We start from the raw sequence: 24,545 nt of genomic DNA on the forward strand, positions 1-24,545 counted from the left end.
GTTTTGCACACTGTAGGAATTAAATAAAAGATTGCAGAAGGAAAGCTTATAGAGGAAAACAAAAACTCCCCCTATCTCCTGAGTTACAGGGATTACACTTGAGCAAGTGGGTATTCCCTGAGACAACCCTCCTTTCTGTCTCATCCAGACTTAGAATCAAATCTAGCAAGGTGGCCAACCAGTCCTTTGTAACCATAACCAAGAGACAAATTTTAGAATGCTGATTAGAGTTGAGCAGGTAAGTTTATCAAACAATAGCTTATGCTTTGAAATTGTTGTGCAAGGTTACCCATCATCGCTGATCTTAGCTGTAGCCTAATGTTCTGAACTGCTAATCATACACCACCCTTTGAGGCTCCCGTCCTCAGCATTCACACAGCTTACACCATCCTAAAGATGAAGTTACTAAAAGCAGTAAAAGCTAATTATTGTCTCTACTAGAGGCCTGGTGCATGAAAATCGTGCACAGATAGGGTCCCTAGGCCTAGCCAGTGATCAGGGCTGATCTGTGGGGCAACTGGCGGGGCGATTGGTGAGTGGGAGGAGCCCTCCACTGGCACTTGCCTTGGCTGGCCTAGGGCCTTCGGGCTGGGAGTAGCTCCTGTGTTGAGCGTATGCCCCCTGGTAGTCAGTGCGTGTCATAGCGACTGGTCGTTCTGCTGTTCAGTCAATTTGCATATTAGGCTTTTATTATATAGGATAGCTTAGATTAATGTGTCCCATCAAATACCACATGGAAGATTCTAGGTTTAAATTTGAAACAAATGAGATGGCTGAGAAAATTCAGGTCATGGATTTATTGGGGTGACCACTTCATAAGTCATATAAATGTCTAGTCATGGGGTTGCACATCTGAAATTAATATAATACTGTATATCAACTGTAAATTTAAAAAGAATAAAAAATTTAATTGAAAAAAGAAGAATCAGAAAAAATTCAAATGGGGGATTTCCTAAATAATGTTACCATACTTGGCCACTTACTTTCATTATGAGTAAACCCCACTACTCTGTAAAACAGGTGATGACTGTTATTTTACAAACAAGGAAATGAGGCTCAGAGAGGCTGACTTCTTGGGTAAGGTCACACTATCTGTGAATGGTCCAAGCTGGGGCTCAGTACCAGGCGGGCATCTGCCTCCTTCCAGTTTACTGTAATGCCTCCCTTATACATTCGATCTAGGCTCCTGACGCACATTTCAAGGGAACTGAACACAAGTAACCAAAGCCGAAAGCTGTATTGGTTTGTAGTCCTGCAGAAGGACCGGAGAGTCAGGTTTCATCTCTGCCCATGAGGACCGAGCTGGGCACCGGCCATTCTGGGCAGCGGGGGCCTCCTTTCCAGACAGAAAACACAGTGACCTACTTTGCAGGGCTCTCCGAAGCAACTGTTAAGAACGGCTTCAAAGACAAAGCCTTTGGCTAAAATAACAAGAAGGCGTTGAACCCGTGGCACAAGACAGGTGCCCTCTCTGATCCAAATCTCACACATGGAAAAATGACAAGACCCACGTCTCCTGTCCAACACTCCCCTGTGATACTTTCCACGTGTGAAATTTCTCTTTGAAATCAGGGAAATGCCCTGTTTGAAGAGGAAACACGGGGGAGACAGGAATATCAAGCATAGCCACAGGCTGGTTCAAGTCATTTAAATACCATTAATCCCTTGCTTCTCCTCCTGCCTTTATTTAGCTAGAAGGAAATGGAAAGACTAGAATTCTAATTCATTAATTTATCTACTATTCAGCTTTATAAAAGTTGGAGAGATGCTGAAATGCAGGGAGGGGAAATAAGCTTCATGAATCTAAGTTTGAACTTACTATATTCTCTCTCTGCCAGAAACAGAAAAGTCAGACTAAACTTTCCTCCTATATCAACATTTTAAAATGCTACATTTTTTAAAAAAAAACAAACAAAACTTACTGTTCAGGGGTTAGGGAGCGAAGTCCAAAGTTGAGGAGATGATCGCTCTCTTTTGTGAAAAACACCATATGCTCTTAGGTGGCTCAGGAGAGTCACTGGGCTGTTATTAATAACTGGCCTAGAGCTTTATGAAGAAACATGAGCCAGACCATTACGGGAGGAGGCAAGTGGGAAGGAATTGACAGACACAGGTGGGATAAATTATGACAAAACTATACTTAGGCCCACTCGGGAGCTCAAATACCCCATGAGGAGGGGGTCAGCCCTTTCACAATCACTAGAGCCTATGTCAGTGATGGCGAACCTTTTGAGCTCGGTGTGTCAGCATTTTGAAAAACCCTAACTTAACTCTGGTGCCATGTCACATATAGAAATTTTTTGATATTTGCAACCATAGTAAAACAAAGACTTATATTTTTGATATTTATTTTATAGATTTAAATGTCATTTAACAAAGAAAAATCAACCAAAAAAATGAGTTCGCATGTCACCTCTGACACGCGTGTCATAGGTTCGCCATCACTGGCCTATGTCAAACACTCTTTTTAAAATATATATATATATTTTTTTAATTGATTTTTTATAGAGAGGAAGAGAGAGGGATAGAGAGTTGGAAACATCAATGAGAGAGAAACATTGATCAGCTGCCTCCTGCACACTCCCTACTGGGAATGTGCCCACAACCAAGTTACATGCCCTTGACCGGAATCGAATCTGGGACCCTTTAGTCCCCAGGCCAACGCTCTATCCACTGAGCCAAACCGGTTAGGGCTCAAACACTCTTTAAGAATTCACCAACCAACTAACAAAAATATCCTGTTCAGCTCTCTTGTAAAATGACGTGACACATTTAATGTAATACTATCCTCTGTTCTTCTGAGAAAGGCTTTCTCAGGGACATACGGTTAACTTCTCAAATTTATGTACTTTTTTTTCTCTTTTTATATTGACTTCCCCCATTTAAAAATATATATGAACCAATGAATTTTCAAGTGCCCATTATCAGTTTTTTTGAGATTTATTTACTTGTGAGCATATCGCCTCTCTCCCTTAGGGATCCCAAAACAATTCCTGGCAGTGTGTGTGTGCATGTGTGGGTTGTGTGTGTTGGGGGCAGGGAGGTGGGTCTTGGGAATCTACAGAAGCAAAGTCTGAAGATTTTGACCAGGATTACTGGTTTGTAGAGGCTGTCCTCTCTTGAAAAGCCATATTTCAAAAAAGTCCAAGTCTATGCCTCCACTACTCCCAGCAATTGACATCAAATTGTTTAGACTACTAACAGTGTGTCTTCAGATCTAAACTATATTAAACACTGGCTCTGTACAAAGTGTTGAAAGAAAACTGATAAGACATAAGTTACTGAAATATATAAAGATATAAATTGAAGTAAACAAATGCTCATCAAATTGCCGCATTCTTTAGGTTCTAGCTGCCTGTTGCCCTGGCTCAGGCCTGGTAACTGTCCTTTTATCAAACTAAACCCTTTTTCAACTAACTGCTGGGAAGCCCCTCACTGCAAACCTCACACAATGGAGTGTTATTCTGCCTAAGTAATTGCCAGAAAGTAATAAATCAGCGACCACCAGTTTAATAGATGGGTGAGAGTGCTTAGAGTAGGAATAGAACCTACATTTTTTTAATACTCTGGTCAATTTAATATTTTTGAGTGTTCACTGAATATATGTATCTTTTTAGAACCTATCCACATACTATGGCAAAATATTTTGTTCATTGTATAACTCAAATAGAAATTTTTTAAAGATACAATTTAAGAATTTTATCTTGAGGCATAAACACTCTATTCTGCAGATGACTAGGGAGTAGTTCAGCACCACAGTCCACCACTTCTCAGCTATTGTGGGTTGAACTGTGTCCCTCAAAAATACTTGTGTACGTTTAACCTGTGAATGTGGCCTTCTTCGGGAATACCATGTGACAAAGGAAACAGATGCTAGAGTGCTGTGACTCCTAGCCAAGGACTCTCAGGTAATTCTCAAAATGAGGCCCTCTGCTTGACTTCTTTTCCTTATATGTGATTCATAGAATCTCAGAAATTCCAAAGGACTTTAGTGGTCTCCTAACATTGCCCTTAACAGATGGGGAGAGAGGGACCTAGAGATTCCAGTGTTTGAGTTCTAGTGTGATGTCTACTGAAACCTCCTTGAGCCAGGCTGGGTGGACTTGACATCCTTAAGGAACTCAGCCAAGTGGGCAAGACAAGGAAATAGATGAACACACTCAACAATTTCCCCAAACCTGTACCATGTCTTGGCACTGAGCTTGCAAATGCCATTCCTTCTGTCCAGCAAACTTTTCTTCCCTTAGTTCCTCACTGTGGATTTTTTTCCATCAGTGAAATCCTAGTTTCAACATTACCTGCTCTGGGAGGGTTTCCCCCTGCAACCTAGAATGGATTCCTTGATCCACATGTGTCCTCCCAGAGTGCATTTCGCTTATGTTTCCTGTAATGCTTTTTTGCCTCTTTTCCCCACATGAACATAAGATCCGGACGACCACTTCTAGACCTTGGTTTCCACTGTCTGTCCTATTCCTAACATAAAGCAGCCCCTCAGATATTTGGAGGCATGTGCAGAGCACAAGAGCAACAGGTGGGAAGACTGACTGATGACCGAGGTGATGCCAGGGCCAAGTTCAAAAGAGAGGTAGAAATTCACCAAGGAGTCAACAGGGAAAGGCGTTCCAGGGAGAGCTCTTAACAGGAGCAACTATGGGAAGAGTTGGTGGGGTGGGGAGGGTAAACTGCATGTAGCTTGCATTGCTGGAAGATAAAGAACAAGGCATAAATGGCCAGAGATAAAATTGAGATTAAGCAGGAATACATTAAAAAAAACACAACTTTAATATTCTGTTTCATCCTTCCTAGCAGTTTAACTCCAACCAGGTTATTTAACCGCTCTATGCCTCAGTTTCCTCACTTGTGAACTGGAGATCTTAACAGTCATCCTCACATAAAGTTGTTGCAAGGATTGAGTTAACATGTGGGGAACATTTAAAAGAACAAGAGCAAGAACTAGGGAAGTGCTTGCTATTTTTATTATATTAAAGACTTCATCCTATAGGCCAGCTGGGGGCTCATGCTTCTATTCTCAGCAGGAGCCCAATGTGGTCAGCTTTTCTTTACAAAGATGTGTGGGGTTGGGGTTAGTGGAGCAGGTCAGGGCAGAAAAGCAGCTGGAAACTATTTTCTACAACAGCCCAAGAGTGATAAGGACTGAAGTGACTTGGGACAGGAATGGAGGGGACGAGTAGGATTGAGCAGCCTTTAGCAGGCAAAATTGGCAGGATTTAGTGCCTGGCTAGAATTGGGTGGGAAGAGATTGCAAGCAGTTAAGGACGCTCCCCAGATTTCTGGTTTAGGAAATTTGGACGGGAAAGATACAGAAAGACAAGGAATATGTGAGCACTTTCTATGCATGAGACTCAGAGTTAGACTCCTAATGCCAAGAGACGCTGAGGAACTGGCCCAGGGCCACAGCGAATCAGCAAGTGGCCGAGGGAGACTTGAAACTCTGTCTCCAGTGGCCAAGTGGGTGCACTTTCCAACACACTCCATTGCAATCCAGGAAATGGGTCCTACCCAGGGGTAAAATTTCTGCCTTTCACATCACAGCTCTTAACTCATAAAGAGGATCAACAAGGAAAATTCAGGCACTGAGGGAGGTGGAGGTGTGGGGGTTGGGGGGGGGGGGGTTTTGAACTTTTAGGGCTTCCACACCCAAAATAATAACGTTGTCTTACCTCAAGTCACCTCACATTGGCAAATTCCTTTTGTTCCATTTATTTTAATGTCAAAAGTGTTATACAAACTTGAATACTTTGCCCCTCACACCCATTTTTGTTGCTGGAGGCAGATCTCTCAGGTTTATGTCTTACCTTTCTATTAAAAAGTATTGCAGTCTAACACTGCCATTGAGTATAAGAAATGAAGAGCAGAATCTCTGCCTCCAGCCCCAGCCTCACAGCTGAAGGTGGCGGAGGAAGCCCCGGTGGTTTTGGTCCCAAAGAAGCTGTGGTTGTGGGGGAGGGGCCAGCGGGAAGACCTGCCTCCGCATGGTCTTCGCAAGGACCAGTTCCCGAGGTCCAGGCCCCTACCATCCTCTACATCATAGACACTGAGCTGGAGGGCAAGCAGGACAGGAAGACTATGATCACCTCCAGCCTCTCTCCCACCCTGACAATGACATCCTCATCAACAGCGCCCACAGCTGGGAAACATTCCTGAGAAGGGGACCCCGGAGGTGAATGAAGCGCTCTGCCTGCCCCAATGTGCCTATCATCTTCGTGGGCAAGAAGGACTGGAGGCAAGACTAGGAGAGAGCTGGCCAAGGTGAATCAGGAGCCCACTCCGTCTGAGGAAGGCCAGGACACGGCCAGGATCAGTGCCTTCGGCTACCTTGAGTGTTCAGCCAAGACCCAAGATGGGGGTGTGGGAGGTATTGGAGATGGCCACTCGGGCTGGCCTCCAGCTCCGCCAGAATTAGCACCAGAGGGGCTACCCCATTCTCTGAGATACCCAAGGCCTCCTCCATTTCCCACCAGTTCTCCCTCCACAAGGGTTCAGAAGCACCCTCTGTCCCCATCCCCACCCTCTTAAGGCTACATGCTGAAGGCTCCCTTTTTCGTGTCCCTCCAGCCCAGGAACTGCATGGAGTTTCCCAATCCCCCAACCCCAGGGCTGGTGGTGGCAGGCCCTGCTTCCCCCGAGCACTCTGGGTACCTGAGGCTCTCCCTGCTCTCCCTCCAGAGGAAAATTCTCCTGCTGCTGCCCGGGTCCAGGGTTGGGGCTCTTGGTCCCTTTGGCCTTCCCCAGACCATCATCACACATCAGCACTTCATACATCTCTGGGTGTCTGGGGTAGGGGACTTGGAGGGTGTAACCCAGAGTTGGGGCCCCTGGTATTTCTACTTTGGCTACAGTGGGTAGGGGGCATGAATAAAAAAGTCACAGATGCCGAAACCGGTTTGGCTCAGTGGATAGAGCGTCGGCCTGCGGACTGAAGGGTCCCAGGTTCGATTCCGGTCAAAGGCATGTACCTGGGTTGCGGGCATATCCCCAGTGGGAGATGTGCAGGAGGCAGCTGATCGATGTTTCTCTCTCATCGATGTTTCTAACTCTCTATCTCTCTCCCTTCCTCTCTGTAAAAAATCAATAAAATATATTTTAAAAAAAATTATAGAAGATCACAGAAGGAAAACAAAACAAAAACATGTTTAAAAAAAAAAGTCACAGACTTGGACATGTATTAAAAAAAAAAAAAAAAAAGGAGGGAGAGAGATGAAAAACACCCTATGGAATTGTGTATTCAAGCTGTTTTTAAGCATCTTTCCCCCAATTTCATTTCAAAAAGCTGGTTGGAGGTTTGTTTGTTTATTGACTTATTTATATTAAGTAGAACCTGGCTTGATAACTGTATGTTGAATGAGAGTCCCTGAAGTTAGTAAGAAAACCCAGCAAATCCTCAAACAATAAAATTCAAGAAGCAACACATCCCCTTCTCACAAGCTCAGGGCCCCTCCAATTGCCCTTGGAGCAGCAGAAGGAAGTGTTCCTCACACTCCAGGCTCCAGACATCCCTGCAAATGCAGCGGGAGTGGGAGAGAGCCTGATCTCGTTGGTACTTAGCGGATTACACAGGGTCCAGGGTGGCTGCGGAGCTCTTGGAGGAAGGGTGACTGGTGTCTTGCAGGGAGGCTCATGCAAATGAAGGTAACTGGCAACGTGCCCGCAAGGAACTGCCCTTTGGTCCTTGATAACACTTATCAGGAAATTAACTTCCTGTCCTTAATCAGCCCAGGACTTTTAAAGAGATGAGACTGGCTTGGGCATGTGGGGGACAAAAAGGAGGAAGTGACAACGATCAGTTATCAAACTCTTGTGCAGTGTCTCCGCCCCACCCGGTTTCAATTTCTGGGCAAGTTGAGGGAAGGTTGTGTAGCTGATAGAAGCAAATGGTGGAGCGTTTGGCCCAGCCTATCAGATATGTCACCACCTTTTCAAGGTGAGAACTTGATAAGAAGAAGCACAGAAGTACAGCGTTCCAAATCAGATTAGACAAAACAGAAAAGTTCTGAAAGGTAATCTGACATCTTTTCACCACTACTGCCAAGAAAAAGAAAAGGTCAGTTTTTGAAGAACGAAATTGTCTTTTTGTGAAATTGCATTTTCAGAAAGTGAATGTTGACCAAGAAAAACTTAGGGATATGACAAGCTAATTTGACATCTATCATCAGCACAGTCCTGGGGCTGTAAAGCCATGGAATGCAGGAATATATAGTAACAGCCTGCATATATTGAGAGTTTAACTTGTCCTGAGTTCTAAGTCCCTATTGTAAGAACTTTCTATATAGTGACACATTTATTCCACACACTCGACGAGGAAGATGAAACGACTCCAAGTGGGATGCAGTTTACCCAAGGACTTCAGTGTCAGAGCCAGTATCTGAAATCAGGTCCTAGTGCCCATCCTCTGAAGATATAGATAAGTAGCTACAACAAAAGCATGTTTTGATGAAGAAGAAAAAAAAGAAGCCACACCTATCAAATGAATTTACTCTGGTCTCCTTGTAATCAGATTGGACCAGGGGGTAAATCTTCAAGAAGTATAATTCTTAGAAACTGATTAACCTAGAGAGATGAGATGAGTGTTGGCACCCTGTTTATATATAAGCGAAACTTTCCTTCAGAGACAAAAACGGGCTCAAACATGCTTATAGATAATTCCATTTATGATGCAAACACAAAGAAAAATGTAACTCTTGGTGCAGGCTCATAGGAATTTCAAGTCAAACCTGGCTCTGAGTTTGAAATGTGGGTATTTTTATTCTAACATTGGAAGAGACTCTCCAACGCATAAAATGGGCCCAATTAACATGAATAACCTGCGCTTTGTCTGAATGGTGATAAAACGTATTTAACAATTAGGATCTTAACATCAATGTAAGGTACTTATTTTCCTAAAGCACACAGAGTAAGAGAGAAAAAATCACTTGGTATTTAATTGCTTTGCAAATGAAATCACTACTTTTCCCCTCCAAGCTGCTACGGTTTCCATCTCAGCAAATCAACTCCTGATGGCTGGGCAGAACTGGTCTAAAGTATCTTTTATGACCAAGGAAATAAAAGGAATTAAGAACTTCTTTTCAGATGAGGGTCTGGAATTGGAAGAGGGAGCTCCTCAGATTAGGAAGGGAAGATGGCTAGAAATATGGGCACCAGGAGAATGTCATCAAACTTGTGTTGGTTATATAGCTCAACTGTCCCTGTCCTAGACTAGAACCATGTCAAATGAACAAATTTACCCTTAAAAAGAAGTTAGGAGGAGAGGAGAGAATGTTACAGGTTTTCCCCATCCTACATCTATTTAATTACTTTTAGTGAACGCTTTATTTAATAGCCAAGATTAAGTATGTGATGATTCTTTTAGAGATGGAGCTCAGAGCATCAGGAATGTGTTTCCCACACCCATGTGGACATTTAAATTTTTTTTTTAATTTAAAAAGTTTTAAATTTTGAATCATGCACAACCACCACAGAGAAAATACCCAAAAGTTGAATCTCAGATTTCCACAAAGAGATTGAGTCCAAGTAAAATAAAACCCAATGATTTCCTCTCCCTAATCACTTTTTTAAACTCATGTGTACTAATGGGGTCTCATTCCATACTTAAGTGTAGACTGTTTCTTTTGGAAGCCTCATTACTGAGGTACCTTTTTGAATACCCCTAACCCTATTATGGTCCTGAAGTTCTATAAAGTCAACCCAAAACGTAATGACAGCAACATCACATCTTCGCTAAAAAAATCGGAACCCCACAGGACAGCTGCAATCAGTGGCCTTTTCCAAGCGAAAGGGAAGCCCGGACCATGTCAGACTTATTACCTGTGGAAATGCGTAGTTGGGAACAAAAAAGAGAACATTTTCTAGTTTAACTTCACCAGGACATCAATCATGCCAATCCAGTTACCCAGAGTCAACAACTCACAAACCCATAAATTTATGCTCAGTTCAGAACAACTTCTCACCTGTCTCTCATTTTGGAGGGAGGTATATGAAATACTGCTGCCTGGTCCTGCCTGGAGTGGCTCGGGTGGATGGATGTCGTCCCATACACCAAAAGGTTGCTGGTTGGATTCCTGGTCAGGGCACTTGTCCGGGTTGCTGCCTCCATCCATGGTGGGGAGTGTGCAGCCAATTGACGTTGTGCTTTCACATCAATGTTTCTCTCTTCTCTCTTCCTCTCTCTCTAAAAATCAAGAAACTATTCTTAAAAGTATATTTAGCTGCCTTCTTGCAAAAATTAGAATTTTCAGTGGTGGCATCTCTAGCACTGACCTTCCCAAGACTCCATTTTTCCTTTCCATTCTTAGAAATCTCTTGATCCCTTCCTCTCCATTTCTAAAAATTATATTACGGGAATGTTAAACATACAGAAGTAGAGACTAGTATAACAAACTCTCAGGTATCCATCACCTAGTTTAGGGAATCGACATTCCACTTTATTATTAGCTGGACTTGTGCTAGGAACTGCCCAGGCAGGCCTCCTCCAAACGCGCCTTAATTTTCACCTCTCAGCCCTTTCTCCTCCCTCCTTTCTCTTTCTCCTGCTTATTCAAAATTCTAGCCTTGTCAATCTTCCCTCATTCCACAACTACCCTACGCTAGCAGCTCACAAACTCAAAAGCCTGCAGGAACCACACTCTACTCACCTGTGGGCAGAGTGACCACTGTGCTTGAAGGGGTAAGGCCCTATTGCAATCTTTTTCAAGAAAAATCAAGAATCTGAATTTTTAAAAAAATAAAAATCACCGTTTCAAATCAAAGGTGATGGATGTGCTAACTAACCTTATTATGGTAATTCTTTCGCAATATACACATATATCAGACTGTATGTGTTAAACTTACACAATGTTAGATGTCAATTATTTCTTGATAAAGCTTGGGGAGGAAAAAAAGGGAAATGAAGCATGTTACATTTTTTTTTCATTCTTGGGGGAAATTTTTTGTGTATGTGCATGAATACTTCAGGCCAAACCAAATAAATGATGGTGAGAGGTATTTAGTGCCCAAGCCACCCACCTATAGCAGACCTGATGGAATGCATCACACCCCCTTGGCCCACCTAATTTCACCAAACACTCATGCACCTTGCCAGCATCCCTCATCAAACTTGGGGTGGCTTCCCTTGGCTTTGCTACTGCAGGCTTTCAAGGAAGCCTCTTGCACAATTCAGAAAATCTGAATGTGGGGGTCATTCTCCCACGAGCACCTCCCACCAATAGGTGAAGGAGTTTGTGTATCCAAGTCCCAGCATTCCTGTCCTCTGGGGGTACAATTCTGAGGCCCCTTCTAAATTATTCCTTGGGGAGACCCCATGGGATAACTCCAGTTGCCCACCATGCTAACAGGCTCATCAACACATCCTTCACTGGTCTTGTCTCATTTTTCCACTTTCTCATTCTACTTTCTGGCATCATCTCTCAAGCAAGCTTCCTACACCAAGTCCTGTGTCAGTCTGTGTTCCGGGAACCCAACCATCACTTGGAGGGGTGCTCTGACCTCTAGGTTTCACACATGCTGTTTCCTCTGCCCCTGATAATTCTTCATTTAATTCTTACCTCTTCTTCAAGAATTTGCGTAAAGACCGTTTCCTCTGGAAGACGTCTCTGACCTTTCCTCTCTCCTAATGCTGAGGGATCCTGCTGCACTGTTTCCACAGCCACAATGCTGACACCAGGTGTCAACTGGAAGCTACCAAAGAGAGGAACAGTGGCCTTCTTACCCTCCACCGCATGCCTGGTACTATACACAATGGCTGGCATAATACAGGTTTAAAAAATATTTGTGGAATGAATGCAATTATATTGGAAATAGTTAAGAAGTTACCATGCAAAGAACCTAATACTCTCTATAAAGTTTTAACAGTATGTTCATTGGACCCTAATGACCCCATTCTCATTCTTATTTTGTAGGTGAAGAAACTGAAGCTCAGAAAACTCTTGACCCAGACTGGACTTGAACTCATGGACATTTTCTACTTGGCGACCTTATACCTTGAGTCTTCGTGCCCAACATTAAAGTGACTAATAGGAGTAGTCAGTCAGTTCCTGAGGTTAACAATTCCCGATAGTGGTTCAAGCCAGGCAGGGCTATCCCCAGTAGGGGTGGGGATGGGGGGGCAGGTGGAGAAAAGTATGTCAACTAGACTTAACTTGAATTCCAGGAGTTGCCTTTTTAAAGTCCCCTAGGAACATTTAAAGAGCACAAACGGCTTAAAGCAAGTTTTTTGTTGCTTTAAATTTCAGCTATTGTAATTTTTTTTTTTTTGTCTCTAGAAGTTCAATTTGTCTTTTTTTTACACTTTCCATTTTTCTTACATGGTTGTGCTTTCTTCTGCCTTCTTTAACCCATGGAAAATGTCTATTACAGGTATTTTCACATCTTTGTCTATTAATTCTATCACCTGCTTCACTTCTGGGCTGTGTCTAACTTTGGTTTTCTTTTTTAAAATGAGGATGTTTTAGATCAATTACTAAGATCACTTTTTGGGATAATTAGTAATCTTGAAAGTTGCATTGTCATTAGTAGGGTATTAAAAATAAGATCTTTAGAAAAAGATCTAAATATATTTAGTTCAATGTAATTTAGAATTAGGGGTGATATGCAAGTGAAGAGAAAAACTTAAGGAACAGGAAATAAGTTTCTCATGTCAACATAAACATCAGACACAAACCATAACTGACCACGCACTGACTTTTTCCTCTATTTCTAAAGGAAAGGTTTAAAAGTTTGGGCCTGGATTAGACATTGGTGACTGAATACAACTGCATTTCCAAAAATTTCCTTGACTTAAATAGCTTATGTGTTTGTTAAAACAAGAACCCAGATTTACTTAGTTTTACATAAACACAAAACATTTGCTAAACCAACCATTTCCATTTTAGAAGAAACATGTGGATGAACACACAGGCTCTAAAAGGCATTAAAGGGAAAACAAGTGCTCGTGCAGCTTAAACTTTACCTATTTGCTGTTAAAGCTTCTGGTGCAAATCCTGTTTTCTCTCAACTCCACCTGAAACCAGAATGGCTATCTCTGTTACACAGTCCAGAAAACCGAAGCTGGTGGGTGGAAGTAAGACTGGAAATCTGAGGTCCTGGGTAACTTCCTGGTCAACATTTTTCAAGTTATCACTAAAGTCTAGCTGCCAAGAGTAGAGAAGCATTTTGAAATTTTGGTCATTTCAATTCACCACATGAGTAACCAAATTTAAAACTCACTCAATTAACTATGATAGTTACCGTGGAATCCTGCTTAAGCCAGAGTCGATCAAGACTGGCTCAAGATTTATTTAGCACTTTTACATAGAAAGGGGCTCAGGGTTAAACCGTTTGAACTCCTAACATGGTATCACAACTGGTTTCCTGAACACTATGCTCCTAAGACAGCATCCTGCTAAGTACCGTGCTTGCCCCTCAGGACTAACCGCTGGGCCCTTAAATGCAGCTGGCGAGCATATGGAAGGCAACTGATTGTTTCTCTCTCTCTCTCTCTCTCTCTCTCTCTCTCTCTCTCTCTCTCTCTCTCTCTCTTCCTCTAAGCATGTCCGTAAAGATTAAAAAAATAAAGAAAGAAACAGAACAATACCAGCCCCTTTGTGTTCTCTTATTAAGTTTACTTTCTAAGGCAGCCTTTGGTACTTAGAATCTAAATTTGATATCAGAAGCAACAGGGAAACAATGTTCATTTTCCCACTCAAAGAACAGAAATAAGGTTTAAGGCTCACAAGGTACATTTTAAAAAATTATCTTTATTTAGGTTTCTGATTCAGCACATGTATCAAAGACTAATCAACATAAAGAAGTAAATAAGACATTAATTGGAAGTCTTACATCTCTCTACACTCTGACCAAGAATGTCAAGATTGCCACTATTACAGAACTCCAACCTCATCAAGTTGTAGACCAGCTGTCATGAACACACAGTGTGCACAGAGGTGCAGAGGCAAAAGACAAGCTAGCACTTGGCTCTCTTCTCTTCCTTGCTGATGTCTTTCTGTTTGACAGTCCACTTTGCTTTCCATGCTCAGTTCCAAATAAAGTCCAAAGCAGCCTCAGGGTCAGCCTGACCGAATACGCTTCCGGAGGAATGCATTCTGGAACTGCTGTGCCTGCAGCTTTGTTTTTGCCAGGATGAAGTTCAGATCGAGATGTACAATACAATCTAGATGACGGTGCAGACTAAGTCAAGAACTAAAGTTGAGCAGTAACCCGAGTTAAGGCATGAATGCACACACGCACACGTGCACACACACAGCACCCACACCACCATGAACATAGGGTTCCTCCAATTGCCTGACGAGAGGCAACCAGGACTTGGCAGTTAACCACAACTGCTGAGCATTCTGGAAAACGCTCCCCATAATTTTATGCTAACAGCTGTGTGTGTATGTTTTATATTTAAAAAAAAAAATTAAAGAGAAATAAAGAAAACTAGAAACAAAACAAAAACCTAAAAACCCCTCATTTCTTACAATGGCTCTTGAGCATGGAACTCATGTAGCAGCGTCAATGGCTGGCTCTTTAATAATTTGGAAATAAAAGGTTGTTTTACTATGTATTTCTTTGGTAGTCATCACTACAAAGTTTTCAGTGTTGGTTACCTAAAAGACAAGTACTAGACAGAAGATCAAGTTACACAGAGAAATTTCTTCTGTACTGATTAAGATAAAAATATTGAGCTCTCGAAGCACAAGTTACTATGCTTTTTTTTCTTGTCTTACTGGGCACCCTCTACAAGCAAGGCTTCGTGCAGGAGAAGTTTGTGCCTACCTAACAAAGGGTGATACATATTCTATTGTCCTACAATTGAACAGGTAACAAAAATTCACATTGTCAATTATTTCTGGTCAAATCAGAAGCCAATTACAAAGGGACAGCAGCACTTGGTGTCAAAGCCACATTCTGGTCACACATTCATTCCATGGTTGTGGTCAGTATCTCAGGAGCTCAGCATTTAAGGCTCCTTTCAATCAACGAAGGAGCAAGGTGAATGAAATCTTAAATACTTCCACCATCTGCAAATTTCTATAATTCTGCCTGAAATGCCAGCATGCTCTTGAGAGAAAAGCAGGTCAGAGCCCAGAGAAGTGTCAGGTATCAGGTAAGCGAATTTGGTTTCGCGTAGAAGGCATGGTAACCTGGCAATGAAGTACTTATCCTATTAGCAGCACAGTGGTAGCCAAGGGTCTCTGTCAGCAAGACAGGAAAATGAAGCTACTGAAGCTACTATTGCTCCCGCTGGCCTTCGAGATGGCTACGGGTTTTACAAAGGCCTTCCGGGAGTCAGTCCCGAGTTACCCTGGGCGAGTGGGCAACAGGAATGGCAGTAACCACGGTCAGCCCCGAGGAGAAACGGCTGAGGTGAGTCAGCTTCCCATGGGTGGGGGGGCTCTTGCCTCTCTGAGCTCGGGGTCTGAATCTGCCTTGGCAGGCATTGCCCAAGTGCGGCAGGCTCCACACGGCGTCACAAAACACTTTAAAAAGACACGAAACAGCATAAATTTAAAGTAGTAGTGTTTGTTCTATCAGTTCTGAATGTCCGCAGGGAGAGGGCGTTAGATTTATGGTGAGAAGGTGCCGTCTGAAGGAGCTGTGTTCTAGTTTGAAATGAAACGACTAGCCTAGGGGACCCAGCACTCCATCTGGGGAGGCGTATGAATGCCAAGAACCTCTTCTCTAAAAGGCATTGGTCAGGAACTACTTGCTCACTCCAAGTGCTTTGTCATTCTCCAGACGGCGATGTTCTGACCTTTGTGCTTTCAGGAGGTAATCACTACACTGATAGGCAGCAGAGGGACGGTCACTACATGATGGACTTCCTCGTTTGAGTGCAAGACACTGTCCAACAGCACTGAAGACTATAATCTTGTAGAAGATTCTTGTAAACATAGGCCATATTTCTCCTCTAAGAAAAACCAAGAAATGTACCATGAGGGCAAACATTGTTTGCCTACTCTCCGAATGCCGCGAAATGGCAATGTACCAGGAGGGACAGTGAGCTGCTGGTGACATCCTAGGGTTTCAGCTGACCCCGTCTGATCATATTAAAAACCTAAAGCCTCAGTAATAATATGCCAAGCTTCTCCCCCTATTTGAGAACTGTACTATGATTATGTATATTACACACACATTATAAATAAAATTTATATAGACGTACGATTTCTTCCAAACAACTGAGGAGTGACGCTCTCCGTTTGGGGGTGGGGGTGAGGGGGTGGAAGCAGGAAGAGGTGAAAAATCCTATTGTTGCTTTTACTCTCAAGTTCTTAAAATGCTAGTGAAACACTATTATTCAACAAGACTTTTTTTCTTTCTGTGACTCTTAAATATGCATTCAAAGGCAAAAATGAAGGTTTCTATACTGTACAATATTAAATATCTACAATGTCATGGTTCCTTATTTTTAGGAGTGTGTTCAATAAAGAGCTAGCTATTAGAGATGGTTGTCACAAAACATGGACTCTTAAAAATTACTGATAAATTAACTTTCAGTCCTCTGATTATATCCAACGGATACACATTCTCATCATAAAATATACATTCTCTAGGTAAGGTATTTCCGTCCACAGCATATATAAATATGCAAACACAGGTGGTAAAAATCACTTTACTACCAAAATACAAAACAGTAACTGCCGAAAAGCAAAAATAAAGATGTTGCAGTCTTAAGAAAAGAGTGACTCACAGTGTTCCACTTCGAAGTGAAACCCAATGATTTATTTGTGCTAAATGCATGGGGATAACGTATTCAGAATATACTTCTTTGTACACACTGCACTTCTTATACTGGGCGAAATAAGCAGTCACCAATACTAATGTGCTACTTTCCTATACACCTCTTCTCTCGTCTGCCAAGCAATAAAGTACTGTGTGGCCATTATGCCAAGATATTTCTATAACATTCATTTCAAATAGTATCTTCTAATAATTTCGCACCTTTAAAATATTTGTTCAAACTCTATTTTAGGGAAACACAAATAAAGACTGGAAAGGGAAAGTAGCTGTTGTTTGTTATAATCGCATTGCCTTCTGTAGCAGAAATCAAACAGCACGCTCTAATCAGCCATCGCAACCACGGTGGGAGGACAACATTTATGGACGTATGTGAGAGGGGGCCAGTTTGGGAAGATTAACATTAAGGAAAAAGAAAGAATCACACTTTAATATACAATAATTACCCATCCCATGTAGGTGGAAAAGGTACAGCCATGTGATCCATTACTTTTGGCTGTTTTAGAAGCGACGTGGATGTTGATCTACACTGAAAATAACCTATAAAAAGGGAATCTGTAGAAAGCTCTATTAACAGTCTTGGGCACTGATCCATCTAACTTTCCATTCTCTGCTGAAAGCTAGATTTCCAAATTGTAGTGCTGAACTACTGGTATGTTTGGTAAACACCATTCTAATGCGGGGGAGGGGGTTGGTGAGAACAGCTCAGTAATTTTTCGGCAAATTCATGGGGGGAAAAATATAAAAAAAAGATATCCCTTTTTATTTTACAAACCTAAAAGCCAGGAAAATGAAGCTCTGGGGCCAAGCAAAAAACGGCACACTGCTGCTGAATTACCGAACAACGCAAAGCAGAGGTTCCAGCCGAGGAATGGACGCACGTGTCGATTCAAGTAAAACACTGATGGAAAGAGTCGTCTGGTTAGTGTTGTAACCCACAACACTGGCTGCGTTTCCGACAAACATTTACAACACAATTAATAGTGAAGCCTAGATAACCTCAGTGCAAATAAGTCAGATCCAAATATGCCAGGGGAAGAAGCCTTTGGCATTGAGTAGACGGCTCCACGGTACGAGTCCCAACATGAGATTCAGACTAAGCACATGCATTAAGGCTGGGAGGAGGGGTGCACCGAATGTGGCGAAGGGGCGGGCTGCGTGGTGGCTGCCGAGGGGATCGCGGGCTGCATGGGTGGTGGAGGTGGGGGCGGAGGCGGCTGGACCGGGGTCTGTGTGTTGGGAGACGGAGGCGGCGTGGGCCGTTTGAATTTGTCAGGACTGTTGCTTCTCCGTGGCGAAGGCCTCTGTAGAAAGGACAGGAGCAGTAGGTCAATTTAGGGACAGACAATTCATTTCTTCCACAGCTCTCAAGAGCTGAGGCCAGTGAAATTCTGACCAGCGATTTCCTTGTCCATCCCTACTGATTTCTAAACTAGTAATGAAAACTCCAACAAAGTCAGGTTTATGCCTAACACCTATGAAAAAGCAAAAACACTATGAAACTTGCCTTGACCAAAGTATTGGACTTGTCCCCTTCAATAAATCAGTCCTAAAAGTAAGGCAGAGCTGTCACATCTCCCTTACATTAGCACTAACAAAAGTTTTCAATATCCTAAAAGCTCAAGCTAAACCAAAAACGTTCCTGCTTTTACACAGAGCCCTCAAACCAGCAGAACAGCTTCAGAAAAACCTTAATGCTCTTGAAGAATAGTTTCTTGTTTAAAGATTTCCTTACTGGGAATAGCTTGAATGCAGTCTTGTTCTCAAACCCCTATTAGCTACATTTCCAATTGCTCTATTAGCCAACTAAATAACCAGTTCTAAAGAAAAAAAGGTCCCCTGAGTGAGGTTTGAACCAGATGCACTTGAGGTTCCTTCTAATTTCAGGAGGAAAAATTCTGCGTGAAACTAGAAACAAAGCTAATTTCAGAAAGCATATTGAGGGCCAGTGAACTGTGAAGGTGCAGACAATAAATATTCTAGACATTATGGCAACTAACAGTAATTGGTTATGGCAAGGAGCTGGCCAGAGTTCAATCAAGGCATTGGCCAGAGTTCAAAGTAAGTTTCACAAGAGTGATTTTTCAAGGAAAGCGAAGTTGAAATTTTGCTTCAGGGATAGATTTTAGTGTCAACACCAGAATTCGGTATCAGACTGTTAGGAAGTCTCTATGTAGTTTTTAAGGTGAACTGGTGAAGGGAGGGAGGGAGGAAGCATGGTGAATGTCTAAGGGCATCGATCCTGGTCTCCTAAGGAGGACCAGTGAGACCACCATCTGGGGTAAGTGCTGCTTCCCACCACATGGTACTCACTGTGATGCCGTGGGATGCTCCCATATGCTGCACATGAAGACCCGGGGAATTGTAGTAAGACATGCCGGCTCTCGTCAGTGAAGTTGGTGGCGTGAAACCAACCGTGTGACTTGCATATGACAGACCTGAAATATAACAAGACCTTGTAAGCATTATTTCAAACTCAAATTATCTGTTGTCCTTGACCATCTAGGAGGCTCCAAAGTGCAGAAGTTCTCAGTCACCCACAAAAATGAAAATAGATGAGGTACACAATGGGCTAAGAGAATGGCCTGCTGGGTGACAAGGGATGTAAAAGTCAAGCCCTGGAACAGAACAGAGAACCAGAAATAATCCCATGCATACATGGTCAAACGATCTTCAACAAGAGCGCTGAGAATTCACCATGGGGAAAGGGTAGTCTCTTCAACAAATGGTGTTTGAAAAACTGGATACCCACATACAGAAGAATGACACTGGACCCCTAACCCCCATGTTATACCACACACAAAAATCAACTAAACATGGATTAAAGACTTGAATGTAACACTAGAAACTGTACCACTCCTAAAAGAAAAAAACAGGGAAAGGCTTTCTGATATTGGTCTTGGCAATAATTTTTCAGATATGACACAAAAAACACAGCCATAAAAGCAAAAATAAACATCAAACTAAAAGCTTCTGTTCAGCAAAGAATACAATCAATGGAGGTAACCTACAGAATGTGAAAAAAAGTTTACAAATCATGACTCAGATCCGCAATTAGTATCCAAAATATATAAGGAACTCCTACAACTCAATAGCAAATAAATAAATAACCCGATTAAAAAATGGACAAAGGCCTATTCTCCAAAGATGACCTACAAATGACAAATAGGCATATAAAAAGATGTTTAACGCCACTAATCATCAGGGAAATGCAAATCAAAACCACAACGAGAGAGCACCTTACACCTCTATTAGGATGACTATTATACTATGCGACAGTAAACAAAGAAGGATCTCATCCTTTGAGACAGCATGGAGGGACCTAGAGAATATTATGCTAAGCAAAGTAAGCCAGACAGAGAAAGACAAGTATCACATGATCTCAATCATATGTGGAATCTAATGAACAAAATAAACTGATGAACAAAATGGATCCAGAGACACAGAAGCATGGAACAGACTGTCAAATCTTAGAAGGAAGGCGGGGGTGGGTGGGAAGAGATCAACCAAAGAACTTGTATGCACATATGCATAGTCCATGGACACAGATAATGGTGTGGTGAAGGCCTGGGGAGGGGAGGAGGGCAGAGTGGCCTAGAAGGAGTCAATGTTGTAATACTTTCAACAATAAAGATTTTAAAAATAAATATGTAAGTAAATCAATAAAATTTAAAAAAATATATATGTAAATGTTGGCAAGGAATGTGGAGAACTTTGAACCATCGTGCACTGCTGGCAGGAATGTACATGGTGCAGCCACTATGGAAAACAGTATGGATTTCCTCAAAAAATTAAAAACAGCACTACCATCTGACCCAGCCATCCTATATCTGGGCACTTAAGCAAAGAAATCAAATCAGGATATTGAAAAGCAATTTGTGCCCCCCATGCTCACTGCAACAGTATTCACAGTAGCCAAGATATAGAAACAACCTAAATCTTATCAATAGATGAGCAGATGAAGAAAATGTATACGTACAATGAAATATTCTTCAGCCTTGAAAAGAAAATTCTTTTTAAAGAGAACACGAATGAACCTTGAAGACATTATCTATACTAATAAAAGGGTAATATGCTAATTAGACCAGGAGACCTTCCGGACGTCTTTCCGGACAAAGCCATGGTGGTGGGACCGAGGCAGAGGTGGTTAGGAGCAAGCAGGTCAGGAGGGGAGGGCAGTTGGGGGCAAGCAGGCCACCGGGGGGGGGGGGGCAATTGGGGGTGAGAAGGCCGGCTGCGGGGGGGCAGTTGGGGTGAGCAGGCCAGCAGGCAGAGTGGTTAGGGGCGATCAGGCAGGCAGGCAGTTAAGAGCCAGTGGTCCCAGATTGCGAGAGGGATGTCCGACTGCCGGTTTCAGACATCACCCGAGCGGGTCCCAGATTGGAGAGGGTGCAGGCCGGACTTGAGGGACACCCCCACCCCCGTGCACAAATTTCATGCACTGGGTCACTAGTGCTAACATAAGCCAGTCACAAAAGGACAAATACATATATGAGGTATCTAAGTCAGACTCATAGAGGTAGAGAGGAGAAAGGTGGTTGCCAGGGGCTGGAGGTAGGAAGAGATAGGGAATTGTTCCATGGGCAAAAGTTTCAATTATACAAGAATAAGTTTTAGAGATCTGCTGTACAACACTGTGTAATATACAGTTAAAAATTTGTTAAAAGGGTTGATTTCATGGTAAGTGTTCTTATCCCAATTAAAAAACAAAGTGAACCCTTGCCAGGAAAAATAATGAGACAAAACCACTGTGTGTGTTCATGCACAGGTGCGATCGGCCGTAAGGCAAACAAAAACCACCACAGAACTTTGCAACCGCAGGATACTCAATGAAGAAAACAAAAGCCCTATATATGTCAATGTTTCCCCAAAGAAACTGATATTCAAGGAAGAAACAAGCCCCCGCGCACTGTAATGTTCTACAGTCTCCACCTAAGACCCGAGAAAGATCTCCAAGTGTTCTACAAGTGCGTGCCCAGACTCCCCTCACTATTAGATAGGGCTGGGTCGAGGTCCTAACAGTTGTTTTTTTCCGAGCATTCCTAACGTGGTCATCACCCACGTGCAGTCAAGCAGCGCTGGCCAGTTCTCGTTTGGTGCTGTTGGTCCGGTGGTCCAGAGCATCACTTACTTATCACTACGTAAACGTGGCTATCTTTACATCTTTGTGTTCCCAGCATCTACCAGGGTCTCTAGCACAGGTCAAGCTCCATATGAATGAATGCAGTAAAAACGGAAACAAAGGAGCAATTTGGGGAGTTTGGGTAGAAATATCTACTGTCAATCACTGTGTTTCCAAGATCAGCTGTTGGATGCCAAGCAACATGAACTCTCGGTAGGGCTTGTGTTTTCTCCATTGAATAGCCTGAAGGTGCAAAGCTCTGCAGCGAGTTCTGCTTGCCTCTTTTCTGAATTACATCAAAACCAGAAGCAGCCGAAACCGGTTTGGCTCAGTGGATAGAGCATCGGCCTGCGGACTGAAGGGTCCTGGGTTCGATTCCGGTCAAGGGCATGTACCTGGGTTGTGGGCACTTCCCCAGTGGGGGATGTGCAGGAGGCAGCTGATCGATGTTTCTCTCTCATCGATGTTTCTAACTCTCTATCTCTCTCCCTTCCTCTCTGTAAAAATCAATAAAATATATTTAAAAAAAAAAAAAAAAAAAAAAAACCAGAAGCAGTTGGGGAAGCTTTCCCACATTGTACAACATGTGGAAAACGTAGCCACGACATGGAGCCACTAAGCCCACCTGTAGCTGTCCTGTCCCGGAACTTGCTGCGCCGCCACATCCACGGTTAAGGGTTTGCTTTATTTCTTGGTTTGACTAGCAATAGGTGCTGCTTTCTGTTTGATCTATTTCCATTTCTGATTGTGGATATTCGGCCCACGCTTACAAAATGGAGGCTGGGGGTAAAGTTCAAGGCGTTGGGAGCTACGTGGCCATTCCCTGTGATGTTTATGCAGGGAGCGGGAAGAAGAGGTTTTCTTTGAACAGCTTTGTGGAATATACAATCCTAAGTCTATTTCTTATGAAAGCAGCGAAATTTAAGAGAAATACTGTAAAAGTGGATTCTTATCCCAGGTAAGAGAAGCTCGGAAGGTTCAATTCATAATAACAAAAATAATTCCCAGCTTATTTTCTAGTATTATAAGGTTTATTATTATGTTAAACTGCTAATCAAAAATCTTCAAAGACTCCTACTGTTTATCTAAATTTAAAAAACTTCTCCTCTCTGGCTATTATAATTCTCTTCTTTGGCCTATGCATTTGGCTCCAAACTATCTCTTGATGTTCCCGGTCAGTGGTTATCAAAGCCCTCGACCAACCCAAATCAAATGAATCAGAATCTATGGGGAACAGGGTCCCAGGGCAGCAGGTGTGAAGAATCACAGTGACCTTATTTATCACTTGATTCTGACCTCCACATCTCAGTTCATACTGTGCCCTTTGCCTGGGATAGCTTCTCTTCACACAGGACTTACTAGTAACTAATCCTCCTACTCCTCAACCCCCACCCAGGTTAATCAGGACCTCACGCAGCCTCCTGGAAGAGGCCAAGAGCCCAGACTCCACAGCCGACTGCCACCTTACCTCAGCATCTAGTTCTGCCACTTGGCATTGAGCCACTGTGGACTTCTACTCCTTCAACTGTAAAATGAGATTATCGGAGTGACCTCTCAAGGTTGTTGTGAAGATGAAATGAGTTAATATTGCAAAATGCTGAGAGTGCCAGGCACCAAGTGAAGGCTCAGTAAGTGCCAGCTTATGAAGGCCCACCTCACAAGCTCTGCAAGCTGGTAGCTCTCTGCTATTTGAACCTCTTTTTAAACTATTTCGCTTTTTTTATTATAAGTTATTTTAAAATAATTTACAATTCACAAGAAGCTATAAAAATACTACAGGGTTCCCATGTACCCTTCCCCCAGCTTCCCTGAATGACATCTTACATAACCACAGCACATTATCAAAACCAGGAAACTGGCATTGCTCCAATACAGGTGACGACTATTTGGATGTCATCTGGCTTTACTGTATTCTTTGTGTGTGTATGTATGTGTACAGCTCAATGTAGTTTCTTCACATGTACAGATTCGGGTCACTGCCACCACAACCAGGGCACAGAACTGCTCCATCACCACCCACCAAGAAACTCCTTTGAGTTAGTCCCTTTAATCCTAACCCCTGGCCAGGACCAATCTGCTCTCCAGGATTGTGATTCTGTCACAATGAGAACGTCATAGAAATAAAATCACACAGTATGTAACCCTTTGAAGCTAGCTTTTCTCATTCAGCATACACCCTGGCAATCACTGGAGAATGGGATTAGAAACCATGTGGGTGTGCATGGTGGGCAGTGGGTGGGGTGCACACCCTTTTTGAAACTTAATTATTCCTCACCCTGATGAAGGCACATGAAAATATACTAACTGGGAATGTCTCTTTCTTAGTCTGTATAAAATAATGGACGACCTGGAAAACACTCTCCCCACAGCTAATCCACATATACAAGTCCACATATAATGAACAAGGAGATCTTTCCTAAGTTCTAGGAAATTTACCTTTCAAATTGTGAAACAGGATTCAACATATCTCAACAAGCTGGTGAAAATGCAAGACTGCCAATGTCGAATGGTGAGGGAGGGAGAAGAACCAACGTGCCTAAAGTGGAAATAAAAACTGCAGGAACAGCATCATCCCACTAAGGAGTGATTCTCTGAGAACCACAAAGTCCCCCCCCCCCCCACAAAAAACAAAGTGAGAGAAGTGGGGGTTCAGGAAGAGATTAATCAGAGACCTTATATGCATGTATGCATA

General features: G+C 42.7%; 2 protein-coding genes across 4 annotated transcripts in view; both read right to left on the minus strand.

The window, feature by feature from the left end:
* Positions 1-19,165, minus strand: part of MRLN (myoregulin) — a 30,569-nt gene extending 11,404 nt beyond the window's left edge. Inside the window, exons 1-2 of one of the 3 annotated variants that reach the window (XM_036336811.1) lie at positions 12,962-13,266; positions 9,966-11,691 (exon numbers count right to left, since the gene is read on the minus strand). The gene's annotated coding sequence lies outside the window, so the exon portion shown is untranslated. Of the gene's footprint in view, positions 1-1,922; positions 2,091-9,965; positions 11,692-12,961; positions 13,267-19,044 lie in introns of those variants that run through there. The other 2 variants (XM_036336810.1, XM_036336809.1) reach the window with 2 other exon arrangements.
* Positions 13,729-24,545, minus strand: part of CCDC6 (coiled-coil domain containing 6) — a 107,011-nt gene continuing 96,194 nt past the window's right edge. The window contains exons 8-9 of the mRNA XM_036336807.1: positions 19,045-19,169; positions 13,729-18,035 (exon numbers count right to left, since the gene is read on the minus strand). Of these exons, the coding sequence (XP_036192700.1) occupies positions 17,841-18,035; positions 19,045-19,169 (320 nt within the window). The 3' untranslated portion in view covers positions 13,729-17,840. The remainder of the gene's footprint in view (positions 18,036-19,044; positions 19,170-24,545) is intronic.

Source organism: Myotis myotis, unplaced genomic scaffold (assembly GCF_014108235.1).
Source record: "Myotis myotis isolate mMyoMyo1 unplaced genomic scaffold, mMyoMyo1.p scaffold_m19_p_15, whole genome shotgun sequence".
NCBI classification, from domain to species: Eukaryota; Metazoa; Chordata; class Mammalia; order Chiroptera; family Vespertilionidae; genus Myotis; species Myotis myotis.